The 20,290-nt window shown below is 42.9% G+C and overlaps 1 protein-coding gene across 4 annotated transcripts in view; it reads left to right on the forward strand.

The window, feature by feature from the left end:
- The first annotated feature begins 7,971 nt into the window (after window positions 1-7,971).
- Window positions 7,972-20,290, forward strand: part of LOC112215564 (matrix metalloproteinase-16) — an 84,974-nt gene continuing 72,655 nt past the window's right edge. Inside the window, exon 1 of one of the 4 annotated variants that reach the window (XM_042299021.1) lies at window positions 7,972-8,616. In XM_042299021.1, the coding sequence (XP_042154955.1) occupies window positions 8,491-8,616 (126 nt within the window). In that variant the 5' untranslated portion in view covers window positions 7,972-8,490. The remainder of the gene's footprint in view (window positions 8,617-20,290) is intronic. The other 3 variants (XM_042299023.1, XM_042299022.1, XM_024374690.2) reach the window with 3 other exon arrangements.

The following is a 20,290-nucleotide window of genomic DNA, read 5'->3' on the forward strand; positions in this document are numbered from 1 at the left end:
CATCTGAAGGTTGGTAATTTCTTAATTCTACTAGCAGTTCAAAAAGTAGCTACAGATTGTTACACCAGATAATGTGATTTAACCAAAGATTTTTGGTATCCATTACTGGGAGTTATAGATTAGATACTGTTTGGTGTAGCACAGAGAATTTTCGATCAATCTTAACTAGGTGATACTATTTTAGTTCTCGAGTCAAACATGTATCTTCTATGTACCGGGGGACAGGGTCTGGCTCTCGACCCGAACCTACCCCTCCGCTTGCCCTTCCAGAAGCTGGGGCCGCAGTGTGTGGGGCCCTTCAAAGTCCTGAGGAGGATAAACGAGGTGTGTTATAGACTCCCTTCCTATTATCGTATTAACCCCTTGTTTCATGTGTCTCTCCTCAGGCCAGTGGTAGCTGGTCCCCTGCAGGATGGTGAGGTGCCGGAGGTCCCTCCAGCCCCCTCTGGACATCGAGGGGTCCCCGGCGTACACGATACGGGCTATTCTGGACTCGAGACGCCGGATGAGGGGCCTGCAGTACCTCGTGGACTGGGAGGGGTACGGTCCGGAGGAGAGGTGCTGGGTACCGGTGGGGGACATCTTGGACCCGTCACTGTTGAGAGATTTCCATCGCCTCCATCCGGATCTCCCTGCGCCTCGCCCTCCGGGTCGCCCTCGAGGCCGGTGTCGGCTGGCTCACTGCGGGAGCCGCGCGTCGGGGGCAGGGCGGGGCGGGGGGGGACGGGGTATTGTCACGACTCCTATCGAAGGTGGCTCCCCTTCCTGTTCGGGTGGCGCTCGGCGGTCATCGTCACCGGCCTACTAGCTGCCACTGATCCCTATTCCCCTTTCTGTTTATTGGTTTCACCTGTTTGTGTTTTAGGCTGATTACGGGCTTTATTTACAAACCAGCAAGTCCGCCTGCGAGTTACGGTTTTCCCATTTTCGTGGGTTTTGCTGGACTGTTTAAGTCCCCCGTGTTTGGGGCATTTGTTTTTGGTGTGCGCCCTGTGTTTCGTGGGGTTGGCTTATGTTTACCGGTTTTGTGCATTAAAAAGTATAGCACTACCCTGAACTCTCTGCTTCCTGCGCCTGACTTCTCACCCACTACACCCCGGACGTTACAATAACAGACACAACAAGCAAATCTATAGCTTGCATTCCACATTCATCATTGCCTGTTTTCTGCTCATTAATTACACATACTGTAAAAACAAATATGACATTTCTAATGTTGCTTTAACAGTGGGGATTTTAGCAGGTAAGCATTGGTGGGGTAAACTGAAAAAAATACATTTTTTTTTAGATGCATGCCAGCAAAGCCACTACACAACACAACAATAAACAATACAGGAAATGCACTATAACGGTGACAAACGGTGCCCACAAACTGTTAGGGCCTACATAAACATGTCCCAACAACAGAGCTTTCTTTTCAGCAGCATGGAGTGAATCCTTTCCACCGCTACACCTGGTTATCAGCCTTATCTGTTAGCAAAACAGTTCATTCAGACTCATTTACTGCCTTTAAGAAAAAACATTGCTGATATTGCTGACTTGTGGTTTCTACTGACAATTGAGATGTACAAACTATGGAATAAGGGAACGATGAGTGGATAAGAGGCTATCCGTAATTTTGATTAAGACATTAATGAATGAGATAAGACGAACGTAGTCAATATAACAATTTGTTCACCACTTTTGAAATGTACAGAGATAGAATTCAGAACATGGGCCATTCATACAGTATTCTCCCTGTACCCCAAGTCATAACCAACGATAAATAAAGGGGGCATATAAGCAGACAATGAAAGCTCTTACAATATTTGATGATGACATTTCACCACCAAGTCAGAACAGTAGGCTAAGTTATGAGGGGGAAAGGGACCAAACTATTAAGGTTAGGCATATGGGCTACTAACAGCTTACTACACAACATACATACTTCCTTAGCTACAGTATATATATCTTCCTGGCATATTGCATCATTTATGCAGCAGCATACAATACATTTTTGGACTCACTTGAACAATTGTGGACAATTTCTGTCATGAAACATTGTCATCAAAGTCTGGCATTCTCTGGATTTATGGTGCTTTCAAGACAACTGGGGACTCTGAAATAAACAAGGTTGAATCATGACGTCTGATCTTCATGTCGGAGCTCTAGAAAGAGGCCCGAGTTCCCAACTTGGAATTCCGAGTTGGATGACCGTTCAAAACGTATTTTCCCAGTCGGCGCTAGTTTTTTTTCAGAGATCCCAATTGTCTTGAACTCACAGAAGTCAAGATTTCCCAGTTTTGTATTCAACCTTTTCTGGCACATGGTGTTGCGGGTGAATGTTTATCGTTAAACCCAGACTTGGACCACACACCCTTTCCACCAAATAGCAGGCAGGGGAAGCAAAATAGGGATTCCTTGGCAAAGCCACTAATTCCTTCACTCACTGTTGAATTTGCGATTTCCAACTTGTTGTGTTATGTTTATGTCCAATGGCCAATGAGCACCGATACTTTTTATCTATAATTTCTCTTCATATGACAAGGATTGAAAAGGATTTGCCAGTACATTGTTGACGTGATTCATGGTGATGACTGCTTGTCAACCTTGCTAGCTAAGACTTTGAAAGTATGATGTTGACATGATCGGTCCAATCAAAACTACGGTAGATGTAATGTGATTTGATGTCATTTTATCTGTAGCCAATGCCCTTGAACCTTCTTGGATGGGCACTTCTTACGTAAATCTATGGCAGCAACCAAGGGGGATTGAACTTTCAAGCTCTCCCTGTATATTCTGCGGTGACAGAACACCGAGCACAACTAGAGAAGATGACCAACAACCTAGACTCTGTATTTTCCGCTGGCTACCCCTTCACCACAGAAAGCACTGAGCTAGAATGAAACACCAGAATTTTGGAGCGGTCTTACTCAAGAAAGCAAAACAGAGACCACGTTTGTGTGCGGCTTTATTAACTCAATGTATATAGAATTTCGACTTTGTTTGCAAACTGATATGTGACACGTATTAATACCAAAACGATATAAAAAACAGGCAACAAATATATTTGGTTTTTTTTCATAGCTAAACAGGTGGGCCTCACAAGTCCTCAACTAGCAGCTTCATTAAATAGTATCCGCAAAACACCAGTCACAACGTCAACAGTGAAGTGGCGACTCCGGGTTCCTCTGTACAGTGTCTGTGTTCTTTTGCCCATCTTAATCTTTTATTTTTATTGGCCAGTCCGAGATATGGCTTTTTCTTTGCCTCTCTGCCTAGAAGGCCAGCATCCCGGAGTCGCCACTTCACTGTTGACGTTGAGACTGGTGTTTTGCGTGTACTATTTAATGAAGTTGCTAGTTGAAAACTTGTGAGGCGTCTGTTTCTCAAAGTAGACACTCTAATGTATTTGTCCTCTTACTCAGTTGTGCACCGGGGCCTCCCACTCCTCTTTCTAGTCTGGTTAGAGACAGTTTGCTCTGTTCTATGAAGGGAGTAGTACACAATGTTGTATGAGATCTTCAGTTTCTTTGTAATTTCTCACATAGAATAGCATTCATTTCTCAGAACAAGAATGGACATGAGTTTCAGAAGAAAGTTACTTGTTTCTGGCCATTTTGAGCCTGTTATCGAACCCACAAATGCTGATGCTCCAGATACTCAACTGGTCTAAAGAAGGCCAGTTTTATTGCTTTTTTAATTAGCACAACAGTTTTCAGCTGTGCAAACGTAATTACAAAAGGGTTTTCTAATGATCAATAAGCCTTTTAAAATGATAAACTTGGCTTAGCTAACACAACGTGTCATTGGAACACAGGAGTGATGGTTCCTGATAAGGAGCCTCTGTACGCCTATGTAGATATTCCATTAAAAATCAGCCATCTCCAGCTGCAATAGTCATTTACAACATTAACAATGTCTACACTGTATTTTATGTTATTTTAATGGATGAAAAATGTGCTTTTCTTTAAAAAACAAGGACATTTATAAGTGACCCCAAACTTTTGAACGGTAGTGTATATTGTGTGCTACTCTAGCGATCACTAGCTGAAACCTTCAAAACAAGAATGTTATCCAATTGTATGCTCCCATGGCTCACCTGGTGAATTTGGTCTCCTATATTTGTGGGTTCTTTAGATGGTGTATGGATAATTCTCTATGTAGACAAACACTGGGTGGAGACCGATTATCCTTTAGTAGATTTTACAAAGAACCAACTGACCACACTTACAGCCATTCATCAACTCTTCCAGCAATTAACTAACACCTGACCAATCAGAATAGAACAAAGTAGTTTGTAGGTATTCTAGATAATAAATTACCATTACAATTCCCAACAACGGATTCATCATATTTTAGAACTACACAACAGTTACTTAGAAAGCAATAACATCTCCCATAAAATAAGTCTACATACAGAATATAATGATCATAAAAAAATGATTGCAGGCTATCCTGCTAAAGTTATACACCACTCAGTTTCAGCGGATTTCAACCATTGTGTCACGTTCGTTATAAGGATCGGACCAAGGTGCAGCGTGGTAGGCATACAGTCCTATTTAAAGAATGAAACACTGAACAAAATAACAAACCGTGAAGCTATACAAATGAGTGCTGACAGGTAACTACACATAGACAAGATCCCATAAACACCAAAGGGAAATGGATACATAAATATGATCCCCAATCAGAGACAACGATAAACAGCTGCCTCTGATTGGGAACCATATCAGGCCACCATAGACATACAAATCACCTAGACCTTCAAAAACCCCAGACATACAAAAAAATCTAGACAATACAAAAACTAGTGTACCCACCCTAGTCACACCCTGACCTAACCAAAATATAAAGAAAACAGAGATATCTCAGGTCAGGGCGTGACACATTGGCTCATTTGAAATCAGCAGCATAATCTCTCAACACAATAACAAGGATGAAAGAGCAATGTTATGCAGATGTTTGTGAAGGCTTTAGATTGAGTCTCTCTGCCCATTTATTGCTGCTGCACACACACATGCCCATTTATTGCTGCTGCACACACACACACACACACACACACACACACACACACACACACACACACACACACACACACACACACACACACACACACACACTGTGTACAACAAGACCCCCAAGGGGGAGGCCAGGCAAATTGAAACCTCATCAACAGAACTAATGGTGTCGAGGCTCCCCTCGCCACCCTCTACCTACTCTCTGGTTGTTTTTTCTCCATCACATTTGACTCTAAGTGGAAAATCATTGGTCTGCTTCATTAAACTAGATTCAAATCAAAATCAAATGTCAAATCAAATGTATTTGTCACATGCGCCAAGTACAACAAGTGTAGACTTTACCGTGAAATGCTTACTTACAAGCCCTTTCCTGACAATGCAGAGTTAGAAAGTAAGACAAATTTGTTAATTAAGAAAGGAAATCGTAACACAATGAAATAACAATAACGAGGCTATATACAAGGAGTACCGGTACCGAGTCAATATGCAGGGGTACGAGGTAGTTGAGGTAATTGAGGTAATATGTACATGTAGGTAAGGGTGAAAGTGATCAGGATAGATAATAAACAGAGTAGCAGCAGCAGATGTGAAGAGTGTGAAAGAGTGTGGCATCAATATCAAATCAAATCGTATTAGTCATATGCGCCGAATACAAAAGGTGTTGACCTTACCGTGAAATGCTTTCTTACGAGCCACGAACCAACAATGCAGTTAAAAAAAATATGGATAAGAATAATAAATAAAAGTAACAAGTAATTAAAGAGCAGCAGTAAACTAACAATAGCGAGACTATATACAGGGGGGTACAGTTACAGAGTCAATGCGTGGGGGCACCGGTTAGTTGAGGTAATATGTACATGTAGGTAGAGTTATTAAAGTGACTATGCATAGATGATAACAACAGAGAGTAGCAGCGGTGTAAAAGGGGGGCAATGCAAATAGTCTGGGTAGTCATTTGGTTAGATGTTCAGGAGTCTTATGGCTTGGGGGTAAAAGCTATTTAGAAGCCTCTTGGACCTAGACTTGGCGCTCCAGTACTGCTTGCCGTGCAGAAGCAGAGAGAAGTCAATGACTAGGGTGGCTGGAGTTTTTGACCATTTTTAGGGCCTTCCTCTGTCACCGCCTGGTATAGAGGTCTTGGATGGCAGAAAGCTTGGCCCCAGTGATGTATTGGGCTGGTTGCACTACCATCTGTAGTGCCTTGCGGTCGGAGGCCAAGCAGTTGCCATACCAAGCAGTGATGCAACCAGGATGCTCTTGATGGTGCAGCTGTAGAGCCTTTTAAGGCTCTGAGGACCCATGTCAAATCTTTTCAGTCTCTTGGGGGGAATAGGTTTTGTCGTGCCCTCTTCACGACTGTCTTGGTGTGCTTGGACCATGTTAGTTTGTTGGTGATGTGGACACCAAGGAACTTGAAGTTCTCAACCTGCTCCACTACAGCCCTGTCGATGAGAATGGAGGTGTGCTTGGTCCTCTTTCACCTGTAGTCCACAATCATCTCCTTTGTCGTGATCACGTTGAGGGAGAGGTTGTTGTCCTGGCACAACAACAGGTCTCTGACCTCCTCCCTATAGGCTGTCTCGTCGCTGTCGGTGATTAGGCTTAGGATTATATATGCATATGTGTGTGTGTGTATGTGAGCGTATGTAGTGTGTGAGTGTGTGTGATGGAGTGTCAGTGTAATATGTGTGAGTGTGTGGGTAGAGTTCCGTGAGTGTGCATAGAGCCAGTGCAATAGAGTCAGTTAAACAAAAAAAATGTCTCAATAGAAAATAGTCCGGGTAGCCATTTGATTAACTGTTCAGCAGTCTTATGGCTTGGGGGTAGAAGCTGTTCAGGAGCTTTCTGGTCCCAGACTTGGCGCTCCGGTACTGCTTGCCGTGCAGTAGCATAGAGAACAGATAGACTTGGGTGGCTGGAGTCTTTGCCAATTTTTAGGGCCTTCTTCTGACACTGCCTGGTAAAGAGGTCCTGGATGGCAGGGAGCTTGGCCCCAGTAATACTGGGCGGTACACTACCTTCTGTAGCGTCTTGCGGTCGATGCCAAGTAGTTGCCATACCAAGCGGTGATGCTCTCAAATGTGCAGCTCTCAGACATTCATATTTGAAGAGATGAGAGAGAACCAGAGAGAGAGAGAAAGAGAGAGAGAGGTGGGGAGGGGGGCTTTTGGGTTGTATGGGAAAGGGATTGGGGCAACAGTCATTTTAACTCCAATTAGATTGGTGTGTACATTTTCTTCTTCAATGCAAATATTGTACAGATCCATGGGACTGTGACATTGTGTGTTTGCATATACATAAACGTAACTATTGTACTGTACAGTAAGCAAGCTGACACGTCTCCTTTCATCTAATATCACATTTAGCTTGTCATTGCCCTCTGGTGGACTTGACAAACAACAACGTACAGTGCATTTCCTCGGCTTTTATCATAGCCTACTACTGTACAATCACGGTGTATACATCCCAAATGGCACCACTATTCCCTACATAGTGCACTACTTTTAACCAAAGCCACATGGCTCCTGGTCAAAAGTCGTGCACTATAAAGTGAATATTGTCATTTCAAATACAACCACATATAAGATGTATATGCTGGGCTGTCACGGACTATACGGAAGTCATTCAACAAGAAACATTTCAACATTAGCTATTAAAAAAGTGTACAGAGAACATCTGAAATGAAAGTGTTGCTGTTTGACAGTAGCCTAGTGTTAAAATGTTAAAAACAGTTTTCTGTAAGAGGATCAATGGAACGGGCAACATGTAGGCTAATAACATGTAATAATGAGTGAAATCGCCTGTGCAATTATATAGGCTAATCATAATCGAAAGCTTCATCGTCATTATCATCATCATCATCAACAACCATCAGCAACCACCGATGTTATGGGCAACACAGACTCTGTCATACTTGGTTTGGATAAGGTAGCACGTTTGTGTTTGGCCCCAGGAATAACAACCTCGGGCTCCTTTATCGCCTCCCTTTTCCACCACTGTCCATAAGGTACGATATAGCGATGATATAGTTTGGTATATGATCTAAGATTCCGTGACGCTCTGAGCCGCGCAGGCTCCAAAATGGGAGTGTTATAATATGCGGCTCTGATGGGGGTTCGGAGAGAGAGCGCAGGCGCAGTCATCCGAGTTATGGTTGAAAACTAGCAGCTATGCCGCGCAGTGTAGGACCCCAGCTAAATGTGTCTGACAACAGCGTTAGAGGTGGATCCACTGAGGAGAACTGAGCAGTGGACAAATAAAACGGAACATCTGAAAAACAATTGCGAATTATTGTCTTCTCCGGATAACTTCCTCTTCAACCCTCGACGAGCGGAGGCGACGATCATTCTTTCCCCGGGCATGCGAGAGAGATACCATCACCGCCAATGTTCCTCCTAGCCTCCGCCTGAGACGCCAGGGATTTACTCCTTGTCCGTTTGTTTTGATTGACTATTAATAAAACAAGCAGAAACAATTAAGGGGCTTCATTATGATTTTGTTAGCATTTCACACTAGAAGACGTTTGAATAGCTTTTATCTAGGGACGTTGTGCTTGCAATTCTTGCTGTGGATTTTATGTGCCGTGAATGGAGAGGAACAACCGTTCAGCGTAGAGGTAAGAATGGGAACGGGGTACTGCTAGCTTTTTTTCACTGGTGGTTTATGCATAATAATTCCTAGTTACCAAGATAAATATGATCATAATGCATGCCATTTTATGCCTGGGTTTTTGAATAAGAACCGCTTATGAGCCCTCCATGCTTTAGGGATGAAGTTGAATTTAGCTTCAACAGCAGACCTCTTTGTGAGTGTTTACGAGGTGCGAACTAGACAGGCTACAACAGTACTGTTCCATTCTGTCCACCTTTCTCTCACACTATTACTATTTTAGACGTGGGAATGTGCCTATAGCCATATGTTAGGCAATTTTAGAAGCAAAGCATGCTTCTATGGTTCAATGGTTGTTGTTAAATACATCCAGCTGATATATCTGGTCACTAACTTTGAACATTGATTGGAATGGTATTATAATGAACTGAGATCTAACTTGTGATTATGTATCCTAATTCAAATATAACTTGTATTTTCATAACGTAGCACCATGGGCTATTGGCTCATTTGGTGATGCCATAGCCTCTACTGCAAGGATGGGAATTGGATTTGTGATGTCCCACACAACCCAAGGCAAATACGAATGGGATTTAGGGAACATTTATTTAAACTCCCCACTTTACAGATCAGGATCTTAATTTGATTATCCTGTTGTGGGAGAAATGTCCTGCAACACAGGAAATGTTACACTTGCAGTATATTTGAGGTTTTAAAAAGGCTTCGGAAGTTTGTAATTTCCACTTGAAATTTGAGACTTCATTTTCCCCGATGAAAAATGTATCAACCCCTACAAAAATGTCCAATAATTATAATCCACATAATAATTCTGATTTTCAGTTGCTGCCGGATTATTTTCCTGCTGTAGTAGCAAACAGGATACATCGGTAGCCTGCATATCTAATGGTCAACTATTTATCCCATTGGTTTAACTGCTCGACGCATTTGTCTGTAATATCTGTTGTTTCAAAACCTAGCAAGGGAGTGCTTTGTGGATGCTGTAGCCTAATCATTTATTTCAACCTTATAACGTGGTAATGCATTGTTATAACGCGTTTACAGTAGGCTTTAGGCCTACGCAGCCTGGTTTATTTCTGATGTTACACAAATGTTTCTGTAAATATAAAAAATAAATCAAACAAACACAAAAACATAGCCTTCTTTCAAAAGGGTCTCCCCATCCTGCACCGGGTGCTCATAAAAAGTTCAAAATTATTACCCACTATCACTGTCAGTATTCTGCCAAGAGGGCGGTGCCAGCTGAAGTTTGGACGGCACTCCCTAAAATTAAAGGAGGGTGTGGTAAAGTCAAAGTCCGTGCCAAAAGTAGTCTTTCTGCATAACATGTGTGCCAAAACTATAAAACATGTATAGAGTCAAATGTTAATAGTCAATTCTAGGGTGAGTGAACAAATGGCTCTGTCATTCCTTTGCAATTGAATGGACATAATCCCATTACCAAGCATTTACCCATATACTTACATATAGGATGAATTATAGGATCTCTATGCATTTGGCATGTTAACACTGCTAATAGAAGATTTACATCCACATGACTTGCAAGCCCAACATATACAAACCTGTGAAGATGAAAAACAGATGCTACCGGTCATGCAGTAATAGATGTCAAAGCCAACATGACAAGGGGGCTGGGGCCCTCCCTCTCCCCCCACCTCATATCTGCATTCCAAATGGCACCCTACTCCCTACATAGGCCACTACTTATGACCAAAGCCCTCCCTATGGGCCCTGGTCAAAAGTGGTGCACTTTAAAGGGAACAGGGTGCCATTTAGGAAGCAGGAAGGGAGGTGGAGCAGAGACTGAGAGAGAAAGAGAGGGGTCAAAAGCATAGCCAGGAGCCTGAAACTGAAGAACCTTGATCATTGTGATCTGGCTACAGATCAGATGGTTGAGAGCATATTGTAATGCAAATACTTTGAGCTTTCAGTCCCTTCTTTCTGCCGTCAGTGCATGGAGAGAAGGCTAACAGATCAACTGCATTATAAAGCAGGAAGGAAATGTTTGTCATTCCACAGCGAAATACATTTGCGTGACCTTACAAAGCTCAATAGGTATATTATTCTATTTGCACTAAGATGAAATCTTTTCCTTTGTTGAAAATTCACAACACAATGAATGGGCATTGGAATATAAGCTCATACAGTGTAGAGTGTGTGGTGTTTATTGTTACGCGAGGAAGTGAACGAGAACCAAAATACTATGATTCATATCCCTAAATCCCTCTGATACTAAAAAATGGTTGTTGGTCTGGTGTACTGTGGTGAATCTGTGTGGTTTGGTCAGTACAGGGTGGGTCTGGCAGCCTGTCTCTCCTGCAAGTCTTTGTACACACACACACACACACACACACACACACACACACACACACACACACACACACACACACACACACACATAGGTCACAGAGGACAATAAAATATGACGGTTGACATAAACCTGCTGCTCTGTAATTGGTGGTCAGACTATTTTCAAGAGAAATCCTCACTGGGTTTGGAGGAGAGTTTAATAATGGTCCCAACGTCCTGTATCTGGTTGGTTGTTAGTTGAGAGTCCTATAACCCCAGAGAGGCCTGAACTTGAACTTGCTCACTTCTTCTCCAATGCAGCAGGCATTGTACAGTATTTATTTTGCCAAGCATTTCTGAACACTTTCACTCTTTTGGTCCGTCTCCCACTCTGCTAAAAAGCCATTTCCCCCACATTAGTCTGCCCTTGTTATAATGGAAGAGAGAGAACCAAATGATGTCGTTTATTTTTTTTATGGTTTTGTGTCTTTTCAAGTGGCATGTTTCCCATTGGATAATCAAAAATATGTGTGGAGGAGACATCATTAACATTTGTGATGGACAAAGGAAGCATTGGGTACTGTGTCTGTCAGTAAAGTGACATATCTAGTGGTACATTATTGTTATGCATGTAAACCAAACTAGAACTATAGACACAAAGTCATTACAGTGAGACAATGGATTTTTAAGCTTATTTCCCTGTCTGTGTCTGGGACTGGTAAGGTATAGACATGTATAAGAATCATTCCTCTGACTGTAGGCTACAGTACCACAGTGATGTTATCTGGGTTGTATTCACTCGGCACAAAACGGAAGCAAAAGGGCCAACATGGGGAGGGACTACCTGAACTTGACCAATAACAAACGGTTGTTTTCATTTTCTGTTGCAAAGCATTTGCCACAGTGTCCAGTAATGAATATGACCCTGGTGGAGAGAGACTAAAAGGAATCAGAGTGTACTGATCCAACAAGCATACACGTCATTGCCTTAGGTGAAACAACTTTACTACAAACTACTAGTAAGGTTCAACTAGTAAAGTTGAACTACTTTATGTTCAAGGTCGTTGTTTCTCTGTAGGGTAAATGGCAAAAAATCGAATTGCTGGCATGGTACTTGATATATTTTGCCCTCTACTCTATGGTATATTTGTGTGTGTGTGTGTGTATATATATTGTATACATTGACAGAATCAAGTTCAAGGCAGCATTTCCATTCGCTCTCATTCAGCACTTGTTTCTTTACATTTTATAACTGTAGTCATACAAAAAGACCCGCTTTTTCCTGGAAATGAAGACGACATTATTCAATAACCACAGCTGTAACCTTTACAGTGCCTCCGGTAAGTATTCAGACCCCTTGGCTTTTTCCACATTTCGTTAGGTTACAGACTTATTCTTAAATTGATTAAAAAACATGTTGTCCCTCATCAATCTACACACAGTACCCCAATGACAAAGCCAAAACAGTAGTTTTCCCCCCGCTAATTTATTACAAATAAAAACTGAAATGTCACATTTACATAAGTATTCAGACCCTTTACTCAGTACTTTGTTCAAGTCCATTTGGCAGCAATCACAGCATTGAGTCTTCTTGGGTATGACGCTATAAGCTTGGCACACCTGTATTTGGGGAGTTTCTCCCATTCTTCCCTGCAGATCCTCTCAAGCTCTGACAGGTTAGATTGGGAGCGTTGCTGCACAGATATTTTCAGGTCTCTCCAGAGATGTTTGATCAGGTTCAAGTCTGTGCTCAGGCTGGGCCACTCAAGGACATTCAGAGACTTGTCCCGAAGCCACTCTTGCATTGTCTTGGCTGTATGCTTAGGGTCGTTGTGCTGTTGGAAGGTGAACTTTCGCCCCAGTCTGAGGCGCTCTGGAGCAGGTTTTCATCAAGGATCTCTCTGTTGTTTGCTCCATTCATCTTTCCCTCAATCCTGACTAGTCTCCCAGTCCCTGCCGCTGAAAAACATTCCCACAGCATGATGCTGCCACCACCATGCTACACCGGTTGGGATGGTGCCAGGTTTCCTCCAGACTTGATGCTTGGCATTCATGCCAAGGAGTTCAATCTTGGTTTCTTCAGACCAGAGAATCTTGTTTCTCATGGTCTAAGAGTCTTTAGATGCCTTTTGGCAAACTCCAAGCGGGCTGTCATGTGCCTTTTACTGAGGAGTGGCTTCTGTCTGGCCACTCTACCATAAAGGCCTGATTGGTGGAGTGCTGCAGAGATGGTTGTTCTTCTGGAAGGTTATTCCATCTCCACAGAGGAACTCTAGAGCCCTGTCAGAGTGACCATCGAGTTCTTGGTCACCTTCCTGACCAAGGCCCCTCTCCCCCGATTGTTCAGTTTGGACGGGCGGACAGGTGGTCCCAAACTTCTTCCATTTAAGAATGATAGAGGCCACTGTGTTCTTGGGGATTTAAATGCTGCAGAAAAGTTTTGGTACCCTTCTCCAGATCTGTGCCTTGACACAATCCTGTCTAGGAGCTCTACGGACAATTGCTTCGACCTCATGGCTTGGTTTATGCTCTGACATGCACTGTCAACTGTGGGACCTTATATAGACAGGTGTGTGCCTTTCCAAATCCTGTCCAGTCAATTGAATTTACCACAGGTGGACTCCAATCAAGTTGTAGAAACATCTCAAGGATGATCAATGGAAACACAGGATGCACCTGAGCTCAATTTCGAGTCTCATAGCAAAGGGTCTGAATACAGTATTTATATTTTTATTTTTATATATATTTGTAAACATTTCTAAATACCTATTTAAGCTTTGTTATTATGGGGTATTGTGTGTAGATTGCTGAGGATAGTTTTTTTTTTTCATCCATTTTAGAATAAGGATGTAACATAACAAAATGTGGAAAAAGTCAAGGGGTATTTTCCGAAGGCACTGTATGCTTACAGACGTACACTGAGGCAATATAACCTTGTGAGCCCACTATCTGGCACTCCACATCTAGCATACAGTGGTTTCCCTCAGCAGGGAATCAGGTGTAAAACTGTTGCATGATTAGTCACAAAGGGTTTGAATTACACCAAGAAAATTAAACACAGAAATCACCCCAGAGAGAGAATAGAATATAGAGATGAAGTATAACTACTGTAGCTATACTGTACTATTTCTGATAGAAATAAACTATGAAATCAACAATGACCTTACACCTCAATACAATAGCAAGTGTCTTTGAATACAACGCAATAATTAGCACAAACAGTTAGCCAGCTATGCCAATCTCAGTCCCAAATGCTAAATATCTAGCATGGGGTATGATGTGTTGTCACTAGGACTCACAACATAGGCACAAGTGTAACGACAGAGCCCATTCCTAACATGACTCATGTTACCAGTTGGCATGCCCTGCCTGGGAGGCCTGGCTGACTGAATAATTGAAAGCGGGTGGTGTGTGTGTGGTGTGTGCCTCTGTGTGTGTGTCTCGTACTGCCAGCGGCCAACAGTGTTATGATGACTCCATGGTGGGACCGAGGCCAATGCTGAGGTCTGTACTAATGGCTGCTCAATGGTCAGGGCAGGGGCTGCTTGGTTTGGTGTGTGTTTATTTGTCCAGTCCCCTCACCACACCTCTCGCTCTCTCTCTCTGTCTCCCCCCTCTCTCTCTCTCTCTCTCTCCCTCTCTGCCAGCCCCCCTTGCTCTCTCTCTGCCCCCCCTCTCTCTCTACTTCCTGCTCAAACCTTTCTCTCTTTCATTATTCTCACTTCCATTATCTATCATCCACTCTACTGCTCACACACGCTGCATCTCTCTGAGACTTCATAGGCATACATTGATAGAGGTCGTGGTTAGTAGCAGTTCTGTGAGCTATTAAATCTTTAATGAAGCTGAAGAGTCCAGTGTTAGTCAGGGTAGAGTCACACTGTCACAGGCGATGCTGTCTGTAGTCGTCACCAGCAGTAGGCCTGTCGTGTGTTTTCAGTACTATCCATTGTCGTGGGAACATGTCACTGTGAGACAGAGCCATTACGCCACAGATAGAACGAGGCGCCAGATGTTTCACCGGATGTATAAATCTGAAGCATCCGGTTGGAATTTCCACTCCCGACCAAATATGGTGATGAGAGGAAGCCCAGGTGCCGGCAGTGGGAGAGTATGTAGCGAGATGGAACTGGGCCGACATTCTGCACATTTTGGCATCTAAGAAAAGCCTGATCTCAATACAGTTTTCTGTTCCCAAAACTAGAATCTCTGACAAACAGAGAGCACTACGTTTTGTAGACTTTACCCTTTGCCAAAGTTTTAAAAAGTTGTTTACAAGGAGAGCAAGGGTGGATTGAGTTATCACGTGCACTTCACGGAGTAGGCGTTCCCTAGCGGAAGTATGCAAATACATAATAGAACGCGCCAATAGGATCTCGCTAGCTCGCGCTTGGCTCTGCCCACCTCCTTGCTTGTTCTGCCCACTATCACTCATTTGCTCCCGTTGAAAACGACACAGATTAACTAGTTATAAAATATCTTTGATTACGCTGTTAGTTTGTTCTCTTTCTTGATTACACTATCATTTACCTAATAGTAGTTGGATTTGTGTGTCTACATATATTTTTTTTTTTAAAGAACAAAGCCTAGAATTTCAGAAGTGATAGAGTGCTCTGTTAAGTCCAGGACGTAAACATTTAGTCAGTATTTCAGAATGTCCACTTTCAAAGAGGATCAGGAAATAATCATTAGTATCGCTAGTGTCATGGTCCTAATATGGCTACAGCCTAAGTGCTCGGAGCGATCCGTGTACTTAGCGATCTCTTCAATGGGTGGATTGGTGGGTCGGGCTGTGTTGCCTTGGCGACCCTGGGTAAGGTTGGCACTACTTGCTGGTCGGTTGGCGTGTGTCCTACTGGATTATTCAAGCAGGCCGTGGCGAGGGTGAGAAATCGAGGAGCAGAGAGGTGACGTCAGCTTCCCCAAGAGGCCGGTGTCATGTTCTGAAATGTAATTTGTTAAAAGGCAGTCTGCATGAGAATATCTGTTTACGATCTAAAGACGGATCACAGCCACACGGCAAGAAAATCATCATCTCTCCTAGAGTCACACTATTGTTATCTTACTGCTACTCTTTAATTATTTGTTACTTTTATTTCTTATTGAAACTGCATTGTTGGTTAAGGGCTGGTAAGTAAGCATTTCACTGTAAGATCTACACCTGTTGTATTCGGAGCATGTGAGAAATAGAATTTGATTTGATTTGATATACCAGCCATGTGCACCACTGTTTGTTGACAGCCACTGTCCCAGAAGCATGTTGCTATGGCTACCTCCTCTTCTTGGAAGTGTGTGTCTCTTCTCTAATGAAGTATTCCCACTGCCTTAAAGGTTAGCCTTTGATTTCCTGGCCAGGCTAATTAGTGAGCCTGTATGATGTGGCGCTAGCTCGTTATCTAGCGATCCACTGACACTACCCAGCTGGGACAGGCACAGGAAGTTCATATGAGTTCACCACTGAGGTGACCAACACACAGACACTGACAGAGGAGCTACTGAGGTGACCAACACACAGACACTGACAGAGAAGCTATTGAGGTGACCAACACACAGACACTGACAGAGAAGCTACTGAGGTGACCAACACACAGACACTGACAGAGAAGCTACTGAGGTGACCAACACACAGACACTGACAGATGAGCTACTGAGGTGACCAACATACAGACACTGACAGAGAAGCTACTGAGGTGACCAACACACAGACACTGACAGAGAAGCTACTGAGGTGACCAACACACAGACACTGACAGATGAGCTACTGAGGTGACCAACACACAGACACTGACAGAGAAGCTACTGAGGTGACCAACACACAGACACTGACAGAGAAGCTACTGAGGTGACCAACACACAGACACTGACAGAGAAGCTACTGAGGTGACCAACACACAGACACTGACAGATGAGCTACTGAGGTGACCAACATACAGACACTGACAGAGAAGCTACTGAGGTGACCAACACACAAACACTGACAGATGAGCTACTGAGGTGACCAGCACACAGACACTGACAGAAGCTACTGAGGTGACCAACACATAGACACTGACAGAGGAGCTACCGTAGTTCATTTTCATATTATACATTATTGTCTGTCACTAACTACCTGTAGCTAGGTGTATGTGGTCATTGTGTGTAGTTTGTGATGAATCTGTGTAATGTGTCATCTCTGATTGGTACATGTTCTTTGTCTGACACTTTTAGGTTGCTCTTTTGTGCAGTTTTGTGACCTTTGAAAGAGCCCAAGTCATGTTGAGGTGATCCACAATGACAGAAGGCCAAGAGTTGCCCATTCCGATTCTATTGAACACAGTTGTTTGGGCCTACAAGCTTGATCATTGTCGAGTTAGGAAGAGGAGGACTTGGAGAGAAATACTAGTATATTGAGTGGGAGCCTGTTTGACATGAAAAGCCAAACGCCTGTGCTTTAGTCCTGCACCCTTACATAGACACCGGTGCTAGGACACCAGATCAAGGGGAGAATGAATACTGTATATAAATGAGAAAGGGAAAGAGAGTGTCCACACCGGAGACACACATGTAACACTCATCATTTGCTCTCTCTGCATCTGCCTGTGCTCTTGCGAGATTCAAATAGTTGAAGTGGTGTCATAGCGTTTAAGACAGAAGAGAGACATGACTGGAAGACCGTACAAAGGAACACTAAATGACTGACGGTGGTACATCCAACTGTCGCCCCCCTCGCCGCCCTCCCTCCCCCTTCCTCTTCCCTTCTAATGCTAAAGGGTTATGTGATTGTCATGGTTATTGTCCCACAGGGAGATGGGGAAACCACGACAGAGCTGATCCCTCTAAATCAATCTGTCTATGTTGATGGATCTGGCAGATGGCTGTAGAATGTAGCTGGTACGATGGCTGGTTTGACAGGAACACAAGCTTTACGTGTCCACATTTTACTTCCCTGATCTTTGTCCCAAATGGCACCCTTTGCACTGTACTCTAAGAAAGAAAGGTGCTACCTAGAATAGAGGTCGACCGATTAATCGGAATGGCCGACTAATTATGGCCGATTTCAAGTTTTCATAACAATCGGTAATCGGCATATATATATTGCAATCCACGAGGAGACTGACCACCTGTTACGCGAGTGCAGGCAGCAAGGAGCCATGGTAAGTTGCTAGCTAGCATTAAACTTCTCTTATAAAAAACAATCTTCACATAATCACTAGTTAACTACACATGGTTGATGATATTACTTGTTTAACTAGCTTGTCCTGCGTTGCATATAATCAATGTGGTACCTGAAATTGTATCACATCTCTTGCGTTCAGTGCAAGCAGAGTCAGATATTTGATAGAGCAGTCTGACTGAGCGGTGGTAGGCAGCAGCAGGCTCGTAAGCATTCATTCAAACAGCACTTCCCTGCGTTTCCCAGCACCTCTTCGCAATGCTTGAAGCACAGCGCTGTTTATGACTTCAAGCTTATCAACTCCGGAGATTAGACTGGCAATACTAAAGTGCCTAAAAGAACATCCAATAGTCAAGGGTCTATGAAATACAAATGGTATAGAGAGAAATAGTCGTATATATAACTACAACCTAAAAGTTCTTAACTGGAAATATTGAAGACTCATGTTAAAAGGAACCACCAGCTTTCATATGTTCTCATGTTCTGAGCAAGGAACTTAAACGTTAGCTTTTTTACATGGCACATATTGCACTTTTACTTTCTTCTCCAACACTGAGTTTTTGCATTATTTAAATAAAATTGAACATGTTTAACAATTTATTTGAGACTAAATTGATTTTATGTATGTTAAAACGAAAGTGTTCATTGTTCATTCAGTATTGTTGTGATTGTCATTAAAACAAATACATACGTATATAAATCGGCCGATTAATCGGCATCGTCTTTTTTTTGGCCCTCCAATAATCGGTATCGGTATCGCCGTTGAAACATCATAATCGACAGACCACTAATCTGGAACCTAAAAGGTTTCTTCAGCTGTCCCCATAGGAGAACCCTTTGAAGAACCCTTTTTGGTTCCAGGTAGAACTATTTTGGTTCCAGGTAGAACCATTTACACAGAGGGTTCTACATGGAACCCAAAAGAGTTCTACCTGGAACCAAAAAGGCTTTTACAAGGAACTAAAAGGGGTTCTCCTATGGGGACAGTCGAAGAACAGTTTTGGAACCCTTTTTTCTAAGAGGCCCCTATGGGCCCTGGTCAAAGTTACTGCACTAAATAGGGAACACGGTGTCATTTGGGACGCAAGCATTGACTTCTGGCAAGATTTTTAAATAGGTTAATGCTTAAGTAGCCTACATAGCCTAGCCTAATTCAAAGACACAACTATCATAATGGAAATTTTAACAAGACTATGTTTGTGTTGACAATGTGTTACTGTAATCCCTTGGGCTATATCATAATTGTGACTGTGAGCCCCAGTTTTCTAAAATACTAATTCAGCTTTCTGCAACACTTGTGCTTTTAGATAAGAAAGTTTGTTCTCATAGCCTGAAAGCACATTTTTCACAATGCTAACGGCCAAGGCTACACTTTATTAGCTTCTGAACTAAGAGCTGTGTGTTAGGGGACTTGATTTCATCCCAAAAGACACACTATTCCCTATTTAGTGCACTACTTTTGACCAGGGCCCTATGGGTGCTGGTCAAAAGTAGTGCACAAAATCGGGAATAGGGTGTCATTTGGGATGTAGATGCCTCACAATATATACAACTCCAACGCAGATGTTTGTTGTTTTGGTTTATTTATATCTTTTACATTTGACATAATACTCCTCCACACAGAACACATTCTTCTGGAACAGCACATCGACAGTGGTACAACCACATTTTTCCAAATCAAAGCGATTCCCTGCTTTTTACTGTGCTGAGCATTGAAATATATGTATATTTTAATTCCTAGCCAAACAATTGAGCCCCATTTGACTCACAGGAAACAAAGTGATAGCGCTTGTGAATAGCGGTGGCGTTGTTTACCTAATGTCTAAACGGTGCACTTCTCATCCTAATTTCTGTTATACCCCCCGAAGCACCAGAAAAGTGCTGGGACAGCACAATCATAGATAGTGTTTTACTGTAACAGCTTCCATGTCGTCCAGGAGCTGTGGTCGAAGTGCAAGGAGAGAGAGAGAGAGAGAGAGAGCATGGGGGAGAGGGAGAGAAAGAGAGAGATCGATTTCTCAGGGCCTGCAGACGGAGAGGAAAGAGAAAGAGAGATCCTCTATAAATTTCTCAGGGCCTGCAGATCAGACAGAAAAGAGAAAGATCCTCTATAGTACATTTCTCAGGGCCTGCAGATCAGGACAGAGAAAGAGAAAGAGAGATCCTCTATAGTACATTTCTCAGGGCCTGCAGATCAGGACAGAGATAGAGAAAGAGAGAT

The sequence above is a fragment of the Oncorhynchus tshawytscha genome, linkage group LG16 (genome assembly GCF_018296145.1).
Source record: "Oncorhynchus tshawytscha isolate Ot180627B linkage group LG16, Otsh_v2.0, whole genome shotgun sequence".
NCBI classification, from domain to species: domain Eukaryota; kingdom Metazoa; phylum Chordata; class Actinopteri; order Salmoniformes; family Salmonidae; genus Oncorhynchus; species Oncorhynchus tshawytscha.